Source organism: Electrophorus electricus, chromosome 18 (genome assembly GCF_041902795.1).
Source record: "Electrophorus electricus isolate QZ-2024a chromosome 18, ASM4190279v1, whole genome shotgun sequence".
Classification (NCBI taxonomy): Eukaryota; Metazoa; Chordata; class Actinopteri; order Gymnotiformes; family Gymnotidae; genus Electrophorus; species Electrophorus electricus.
The window spans coordinates 2969805-2980000 of NC_137514.1; the positions used below are offsets into that span (position 1 = coordinate 2969805).

Sequence of the window (10196 nt, forward strand, 5' to 3'; positions counted from 1 at the left end):
AGGAAAATGTCAGGAAATAAACACGTGATATAACTCATTGAAGATAACATTGAATATACAGAGATTACACAAGGAATTTCTCAAGAGAAATAAAATGTTACCTTAAAACAATTACAAATAACATGCTATGCTAATGTTAGCAAGACATGTGGCAGTGGTAGCTCAGTGGTTAAGGTACTTGACTTGTAACCACCACTGCAGGCTTTCCACTGTTGGGCCCCTGAGCAAGGCCCTTAACCCTCAAGTTGTACTCAATCATAATTGTAAGTCGCTTTGGATAAAAGTGTCAGCTAAATGCTGTAAATGTAAATCTTACTGGCTTGGATTACAAAATGCTGTCCACCACATCACTGGTGCTTCTGACATGTTTTGCCTCTTGACGAATCATCAGTGACACACAGGATTATGGGAAATGTTGGGCAGCAGAAGATATAGCAATTTTGCATTCCAAACTCGGTTCCATGGAGGAACCTAAGCAGGCAATATGTTATGCAAAATTCAATTTGGACTTGGTGCCTTCCTGCCTCAGAATGCTGACTACTGTTACTGCAATTAGATTTCAAACTGTGAGTGTCATACACCAAGGAATCAGAGAGAATTGTGGGTAATTGAGCCATGAAATAAATGTCCTTATCAGGAGAGTTTAATGGTACTGAGAAGTAGTGTCAACAGTACATGGAGCATCACAGGGGTTTGTGGGTAACTGTGCATTTGCATAAACAGTTTGGGAGGGATCTAACTGGTTTGTTTGTAAATGTGCATTTGCATAAACAGTTTGTGAGGGATCTAACTGGTTTGTGTGTAAATGTGTACTTGCATAAACAGTTTGGGAGGGATCTAACTGGTTTGTATGTAAATGTGCATTTGCATAAACAGTTTGGGAGGGATCAGAGGGGTTTTTGAGTAGACAATCATTAGAGTAGACTGTAGGAGCTCCAGTGTCTGAGACAGAATGGCTTCTGATGTCTTTAATATCCCCATAGCCACAGACAGAAAGTCAAACCTCAAAGAAATTAAAAAAAAAGGTTATTTTGTGAACTTGAACTTAAACTATGATATTGATTTTTTTTTGTCTTCTAGTTTTTTTCATTCATGTGAGGTATGAAAATTCATTTTTGGAGCCATAGTAAGGTCACTAGTGTCTGTAGTTTCCTTGCTTTGCCCAGTTTGAACACCGTGTGGTGTCAGAGGTAGCAGGTGTAAATACAATATAAGGGAGCAACAGGCACTGTCATGAGAAATGCACTAGAAACTGGACTGGAGACACATTTGGAGGAACTGTTGTTTTCCTTTCTTTTTTTAAATTTTTACATTTTTATGTTTGTCTGAAATCTTAAAGCTAAATCTGTTTATTATTATTTTTTATTTAAATAATAAAGAGATGCAGCTTTAAGATTTCTTGTAGCCTGTATGTAACCATGCTCACACACATCAGGCCTCCTTGTGACTATGCTAGAAAAGGCATTGTAATTCTATTACAGGTGTAGGCCTATTATGACCCACAGTCATGACTCACCCCATGGCTGTGTGAGGAGTATTGGACGGACTGGCCTTTGGACGATGCTGAGAAGGAATTAGGGAATTAATCACAAATGAATAAATTAAATAATAAAATGTTACATGAATACATGTTATTGTTCACATTAAGCACTTAAACTGTAGATACTATCCAAATGCAGATAAACAGTGGAATAAATAGGCTTTAGTTTATTGTCTTTATTCCATATTTTAACAGTGCTTGTTCATGTCAATTTCTAGCCAGCAGAGGGCAGCAGCAGGCAGCTCTGGGGTCTAATGAGTTCTGTTCATGACTAATAAATGTGTTTAATCTACAATGCTTACAGCACAGATAAATGCTGCACTCCCATCTGGACATACAGATCTGAATGTGTTATCCTCATGTTGATTAATAAGTATTGCTTTGTGTGATCATTTTTGAAAGGTTTGTGTGTGTGTGTGTGTGTGTGTGTGTGTGTGTGTGTGTGTGTGTGTGTGTGTGTGTGTGTGTGTGTGTGTGTGTGTGATACCCTGCTCCTTTCTGCTTCTCTTTCTGAGAGTCACTGTGAGAAATGAGGTTCCCATCAGAAGCAGCACCAGAATCACACACACAACACTGATCACAGTGGAAGATGGAAATCCTGGAGAGGAAACAGTCATAATCAGTGAACCAATCACATTTAACCTTTATCCTGATCATTCAGAAGTGTCTGATGAAGCTGACAGTATGTGAGTAGTTTCACTCCATGCTGTACAGTCCTGATACAGTGTGTCAGCACCTGTACCAGGAGAGGAAGCTGATGTGTGTTTAGATCCTGAGAATGTGGTTGGTGTGGTGAACTGTGGACTGATGCATGATGATGAATGTGATGATGAGGTTGAAACAGGAATCTCTGGATAGATAGAAAAATAAACACAGGAGTGACAGATAATCTGAGTCCATGTTATTATTGGTATAGACTGTGGACAGTGACATGTGTCCAGTGCATCTGTAACATATTTTAATGTATTTGCTGTAGAAGAGAATGTGACAGTTGCTTCAGATGTTGTGCATGGAGTTGCTTATATACTCTGTGGTTGTAAATGATGGAGGTGTTCGTGGTTGTATTTCTGGACAAGCACTTTAAAGCTTAAAGATTACTAAAGTAAAAGGCTATGTGTGTTTTAACAGATTTCTGAATGTGTAATGAAATATGTGGTTCATTTGACTCTCACACTTATGAATGTGTTTGATGCACATCACATTTGCTTTGACATGCTGAATACTGTTAGTGAAGATAGTGAAGATACATTTAGCAGAATAAATTAGATGGATACTAATGGTCAACTTCTAATTCAGACTCTTCTCATTTAGAGAGTATTAATTGCTGATCAGACACATGGGTCAGACAGGAGCAGTGAACAAACTGCTCACAACTATCTATAGACACTAGACTTTACAGCCTTGCATACCTCAAGATTAGAAACATATTAGACAGGTTTAGCATGAACAATTAAACATGATTTCCTTTATATTATGAAAACAATAAATATTACATAGGTCATGTTATCTACTCACCTGTAACTCTCAGATAGATCTGTATACTATAAACCCGGTATCCATGATTTGATTTCCAGTTTGATGTAGCTCCACACCAGTATGTACCAGAGTCCTGCACTGTTACATATCTAATAGTCACAGTCAGGATTTGCTTTTCTCTTTGATCATACAGTGATATGTTTCCCTTAGTTATATGTATCTCTGTTTTATTAACAAATGTTTTATCAGAACAGACAGCAGTGTTCACTCTCTTGCAGAAAAACTTGGGTTCAGTCTTGAGGGATTCTGGGTATTTGCAGCTGATGTTCACACTTCCTCCTAGATAGCAGGTCTTATTGATGGGATTTCCATAGTGCAGACCTATCAGATCAAAACATTTGCATTTATTAACAATGTTTAATATTTCTATTCTAGAACTTACCATCCTAATAAAAAAGTAATACTATACTAATAATAATAACAATAATAATAATAATATAATCATAATAAAAAAGGAAATGTGACACTTTTTGCTTTACTGGTATTAACCTGACTGACATGATGATGACTGGTTTAGGAATTCATAAAACAATGATCTGATTCAGAGATCAGATCTACTTCAGACACACTTCTGTTACTGCTACAAACCCATGAAAATATCAAGTTTAGCTTAACCAGTGTACATTTACATTTTTGGCTTTTAACACATGCTCTTATCCAGAAGAAAAGTGCAGTTTGGAGAAGTTGGGTTATTCTCTCTGAAAGCGTTTGTGGCTAAACTATATGTTACATGCTACTAACCTGCTGTTACACTGAGCTTCACTTCAGTGTAGGCGTGCAGTTGATCAGATACATTAAGAGCACACTGGTATGTTCCAGTGTCATTTACACTCAGCTCTCTGATAAACACAATCAAGCATCCTACACGTCTGTTATCACGAATTGAGAATCTGTCTTTATGAGTCCACGTACTGTTTGGATTTGTTGTTATTTGATCTAAACATGACTGATCTGTTACATTCTTACAGAAAGATTTCAGTTTGGTTTTGTATTCATCCTCATATTTGCACTTGATGGTGACTCCTCCTCCCGCACATGCAGTCACTGATATAGACTCCACATCCTTGGACTCTCCTGTATCTGAAAGACATGACAAACATCCATGTAAGCAATGGCTTCATATTGAAGTTGATCATTTTGTTTCAATTCATCCTTCCCCTTTTCTCAGCTGTGTTTTAGTCTTGGTTTGATTTGTTCTGCACCTTCTGTATGCCACTGTATGAAATTCCCTGGGAGATGTTATCAGTTATAACACCATTGTGCCACTGATCATCAGTACTGTAACATGTGTTTGAGGGGTGTGATCTTAAATGGGATGATTACAATGTCACTGTAATGGGGCTCAAACCCAGGACAGAGAGGTGATGACCCTGACACTCTGCTGGGTGAGTTATCACACTTTAATGAAGGTGAGCCCGTGTTCAAAACAGTTAGATCTTAGATCAGGTAAAACAAGAGAAGTAAAAAAAAAACAACAGTAGGGAATCTAACCCCGACCACTTTGTTGCAAACAAACGAGCTCCCGCTAGACTAAAACAACCTGCGCTAATATTGCACGTCACAGGAATGGAGGATGACAAAACAGGAGGAAAAACTAAACACCATGCTGAGCGTGGACAAATGGAAAACAAAGGATGCCACAGGAAGAATATTAGCCCCGATGCCCTGGGGAAAACCAAACTCTGAAACTTCCCAAACAAAAACAGAAAACAGGGAGGAATGTTAGTGGCTAAGGGGAGCCTTGGGAGAGAACCAGACTTGAGAGGGGAAAACTGGAGAAGGGAGGGGACGTGTAAAAACACAAACAACCTCACAGCGCAGAAGAGAGGTGTAGCACAAGGGCTCACAGACCTCAATACCCAGAGTTACCAGCTAGGAGCTTGGACCAAAACTTTAGTTTGAATCAACTAAATCACCCATGCGTCTGTTGTTGCTAACACAAGGATTGCTCTTTCCTGTAGATGTTACTCACAGCTATCAAGAGGGAGTGAGCTCCAACTGCTGCTGGTGTTTGGTAACATGCCAATATCATATTTCTAATAAGGTGAAAGGTTAGAGGATCTTCCCTTATGGGTTTTATTTAGTAATATGCTGCTTATAATTTAAATGTGTGTTTCACTTTAGAACAAATGTGACTACGAGTATACATCAGCTCCACACTGGTACCTTTTATTGACTTCCACAGTGAGGCCTCTGATCTTCCTGTTCTACACATTTCAAAATGCATTTCTGATTCAGTCAACACACAGTGGCAATGAACTGCTAATCAAACTATCTTTGAGTTTGTGTTAACTCTTTAAGTCTCATCTTTGCACTTCATGGCGACTCCCAAATATCCAGTTACGTTTGTTGAGACCCCAGTAAGATCTAAAAATTCACCAAAACTGACCATCTAAACAAAGACTATATTTGACCCTGCTGATAATAATGATTAAAGGTTGATTTTCATACCTGAGATCACGTGCAGTGTGAAGATGAGAAGAATCTTCATTCTGAGTTCAGCTTTATGTTTACTGCCTCCAACTCCTAGATTAGATGTGTGTTAGAGATTGTGTGTGTGTCTGTCTATGTAGGTCTCTGCCCCTGTATCTGGGCTTACTAACTCTGTCCATCTTCTTATGACTTAACTCATATGAAAAAAAAAACCTAATTTCTATTTTTGAGGGCAGTGAAAATAGAATGGCCTTAAGCCTCCTACTATGGACAGAGAAACATGCATCTAAAACTACTTTTTTTTCTCTCTCTCTCTCTCTCTCTCTCTCTCTCTCTCTCTCTCTCTCTCTCAGCTCGGCAGTCAAGGGGACTTGTCCCTCCACACTTGCACACCCTGTCATGAAGAGATGTAGACCAGGATGAGTTCTCCATCCCATACACCCTGCACTCCACCCTTCTCTACTTTACCAAGACAGTAGAGACAGTCTGGGTTTGACTGCCTTTATGTATCTGAGTCTTGTGTTCATGCCTTTTCTGTGGTTCTGGGTGTGACAGTGATTATTTACTTATATTTTTGTATTTCTAGAATGCTAGAATACATTTATATTATAAATAAGCAGAGGAGGAAGAAGAACTGGAATTTCATTGCCCTCATCCCCCATTTTAACCATTTTAACCAATAACAGTTTTAATCATAGAAATGATGGTTTGTTCCACACCACCATGTTTACATTAATCTAGTGTCTTATTTGACTATATGATGCTAAGTCTAAGTGATCATAGGCTGTTAGTGGATGCTGTCCAAACAGTAGTTTCAGCCCTGTAGACAGTGCCTGGCACTCTGCCCCCTGCTGCTGGGTGAGAGACCTCAGTGGTAGCTTTCTGGTTAAGGTACTTAAGGTTGCTGGTTCAAGCCCTGACATTGTTGGACCTCTGATCAAGGCCCTTAAATCTCAATTGCTCAAGTTGTACTCAGTCATAACTGTAAATTGCTTTGGATAAAAGAATCAGCTCAATGCTATAAATATACAGTAGTGTCTGAGGTTCCTAAGTGAATGTTGAATGTATTTAACCAAATAGATCTTCTATATAAATATGGTCCACTGTATCCCAAGCCAGTATTTATTATGAACACACATGATTGCGACTAGCTCTGTAAGCCTAGAACTCAAAACTGCCTGCCACACCACTATTTCAGACAACTAGACTAGCTAGTTAATTGTACTAATAACATGCCGAAACTGTCTCTTACATTTCAATGTGTAGGCCCTACTGTTTAAAACTCAGTTATTGCGACATAGCAGAAGTAGCTTCACTATAGATTTGGATCCCATACCTTGTATTAAAAACACATAAAGTAAAAAGTACTTAACCACTTCCTGTGTACGTCATTATTTCTTATGTGCTGCAGCCCTTTAGTCTACTGCCCTGGAAACTTGAACAAACATTGTACTCATTAATATTAGTATATATTGTAACTGCATCTACTTTTTTGGATGCAGTGACTGTGAGCTGCTAACTTACTTTTAATACTTATCTCCTTCATACAGAAACCTAAAAAGTCATTTCAATTCTCTGCTCTGTATCTGCAGAATGGAGATAATCTTTAATAGTTGTGTACTTCAAGTTAAAATCTGTAATAGCGTGACTTACAAGTTACTGATATTTTTTTTGATATTCCTTTGAGTGCAATATCCATCCCTGCTCAAATGTTCTGAACTGTATCTTCTGTACGTAATTGGTGATTTCATGCTGCACTGTATTTTTCTTCAGGTTAGTTTCCTTCACAGAACTTGTTTACTGTACTATATTTCTTCTGTTGTTTCCTACATATTTGACATGATGTCACCACCTTTCGGCATACTGCTGAAATAAGAATATTTACTGTTTTATAGAACATTTTGATCTTCTTGAGAACCACTTTAAGAGCTCATCCCAAATTTGATGTATGGAAACCTCAAATATTTTAAATGTAAAACTTTACAGACATTTTAAAAAGTTTTTGTTTTATTTCTTATTTTCCCTCATGAGCTGTTCACTATGTGGTTTGTAACCACAGTGTGTCACTTCCTGACAACTTTTTCCAACTGACAACTATGAGCTGGTAAATAACCTTGATCAACTGAAAACACCTTTCCTCTGGTTAACCTCTATCCCTCTGTAGACATAAAGGCCTAGAAAATGTTTCAGTCTCAAATAAAATAATGTAATTTTTATTTCTGTTGTGTACATATTTAATCTCTTCAAATTTTACCAATAAAAAGAGCAGAGACTATTTAAAAGAGCAGAGAGTTTATTTAACCCTAAATCTCCAATTTCTTTTTATGAAAAATATGAAAGCTATCTTTGTGTATCACACAAAGTATGAACTAAGGAATAAACTAGTATGAACTAAGGAAGTAAAAGACTCATTTCAATAAAGAAATGTGTTCCGCCATCTAGTGGGGAACAATGGAACTCCTGGATGCTTTGTGCTACTGAGCCACGATGGTGTGGACATCACGTGACCTCAGAGCCCTTTGCACATAATTGATGGTTCAACAGAGCCACTGAGGGTTTAGCCCCGCCCACTGCTGCTGCCAATACGGCACAACAGTCTAAGCACGTTATTTACATTGTAGTGCATTATTTACATTATTTACATCAAATATGGCCATAACAATTCAGCTCTAGATACTGAATGACTCCAACTACAAAGATAAAACACTGGCTCAAACACAAACAAAGCTGTAAACTTTGCACACATTTTAATTAAATCAAATATCCATGATCAGATTATCTGTCTGATTCAGCTCACCAGTACTGACCAGAACAAGGCAAATCTTCACAGTGACCATCAGATATGTAGCAGATCAGGACTCTATCATCATATAGAGACATGTGTCACTCATTTATCCATCTCACACTCTCTTTGACTGATGTTTTTTTCAGACAGGCTAATATTAGAATAGCAAAATATCTCATGTAGGTCCCTTTGATTGGCATATTAAGTGCCAGGATATGCAGTGATTATTAATAATTGTTATTTGATTAGAATATTTATCAGATTGTTCATAATTGACCTTCATGCTGTGGAAAGTCCATTACAAAGTCTGGCATGTAAGAAGAGCCGTAAGCCTCAGCTGCAGTTATTCCAAAGAAAAGACCCTAAGTGGACACTGCATACAATTATAGATTGGGAGCTCAGACATCAGCTTTACGTGATATTCTCAGTCATTCTCACAGTTTTATATGTTGAGATGTTTACAGTGACATACTAGTTTCTCAGGAGGAAATTTACAGTCTTCTTTACTTAACAGTCATGCTCCACTTAGGTGGGCTTTAAGTAGATCAGAAGTTTGTCTCTGGAAAAAAATGTTAAAACCGTAGAAGGCATATGGTTTAAACATAATATATTAACAATGAAAATAAAGCAATCGTCCCTTCACTCATGAATTATACGATCCACTTTATCTCTCCTACTCTTCCCCCGCCCTGTTCTCCCAGAAGCCGTGCAGTAGCTGCACTGATCACATGCGCTCATGCACACACACCAGTTACAGTATGTGTGTCTGTGGTGTGGTGGCTGTAAAAAGTCAGTAATTCCCAAGTCTGGGAATGCTGGTCCAAAATAATGTTAAAATGTACAAAGCTTTAATCCTAGAATCGCCCCTGTTTCTAATGAATCATGTATTTCTACCACGGTGATCATTGTAACTTACTCACTTTGTGCTCTAAATGGCAGTACAGACTTTCTGGCTCAGAACAGCACAGGCTGGCTGGCCTTATCTTCTTGTAAATAATTGATTGGTTGATTGATTGTATGATTCTTATTGTGGCTTCTAGAAGCATTCAAATGATCCAGGCAGAATCCACACAAACATGCTGCTGTTTCTCTGCCCCCGTACCACTGACAGTGCTGCAGCTAACAGACAGGGCAGCACACTGGTGACTTGTACTTCCAGCTCTCATCCCCAGCCCCTCCCCCTCTCCCTTACACAGTTTTCATAAAAACATGAAAGAATGCAAGGGTAACCAATTAAAAATGCAAGCGTAGAACCATCCTGTGACATGATTAACAGTGGAATATTCACACGAGTCCTCCTTGAAGGTCTCCCTGGTCACAGCATCACTAAAACTGTCTGCATTCTCTCAAAACTTCACTGACGCATAAGTTTGAGCTTCTGCAAACAACCCTTCTGACTGATGTGTATCACACACTGAGGAATCAGAGAAAAGTGTGGGTAATTGAGCTGTACAATAAGTGTCCTGATCAGGAGAGTTTGATGGTAGTGGAGCACTAGCAGAACCAGTATGTGTAAGATCACAGAGGTTTGTGGGTAATTGGACTTAGTCATAAACAGCTTGGGAGGGACCAGAGGGGCTTGTGGGTAGACTGACAATAGAGTAGACTGTAGGAGCTTTAGTGTCTGAGACAGAATGACTTCTGGTGTCTTTCACACTAGTTCGGTATATGTGATGCATACCTCCTATGGTGTGAACAGCTATGACGAGTTTACCAAATAAATAGATTCGGAAGGTTTATATTATGGAGACAAAGAAGACTCCACTAAAACCTATAAAATGGATACGAAAGGAACGCCTTTTGAAAAGAAAAATGAAATTCAGTAAATGCAAAAGAATGAAGATGGTCCCTCATCATAGCAAATATGGTTACATTATGGTAAGTAAACTTGAACTTATTTTG

The 10196-nt window shown here is 38.4% G+C and overlaps 1 protein-coding gene across 1 annotated transcript; it reads right to left on the bottom strand.

Moving 5' to 3' along the window:
- Positions 1 to 221: 221 nt before the first annotated feature.
- On the bottom strand, positions 222 to 5567 carry LOC118242758 (uncharacterized). The gene is made up of 6 exons (XM_081701570.1): positions 5528 to 5567; positions 4043 to 4156; positions 3056 to 3397; positions 2028 to 2138; positions 1517 to 1563; positions 222 to 1003 (listed from the first exon to the last, which is right to left on the bottom strand). The coding sequence occupies exons 1-6, from the start codon at positions 5565 to 5567 to the stop codon at positions 998 to 1000; spliced, it is 660 nt and encodes a 219-aa protein (XP_081557696.1). The 3' UTR covers positions 222 to 997.
- Positions 5568 to 10196: the final 4629 nt, after the last annotated feature.

What these genes read in the sequence shown, in the direction of transcription:
- LOC118242758 (XM_081701570.1), bottom strand. Translation starts at nt 5,567, where the DNA reads ATGAAGATTCTTCTCATCTTCACACTGCACGTGATCTCAG. An exon ending in AACCAAACTGAAATCTTTCT is followed by an intron (nt 3,398 to 4,042) that starts GTAAGAATGTAA and finishes TTGATCTGATAG; the next exon opens with GTCTGCACTATGGAAATCCC. An exon ending in GAGAAGCAGAAAGGAGCAGG is followed by an intron (nt 1,564 to 2,027) that starts GTATCACACACA and finishes ATTCCTTCTCAG; the next exon opens with CATCGTCCAAAGGCCAGTCC.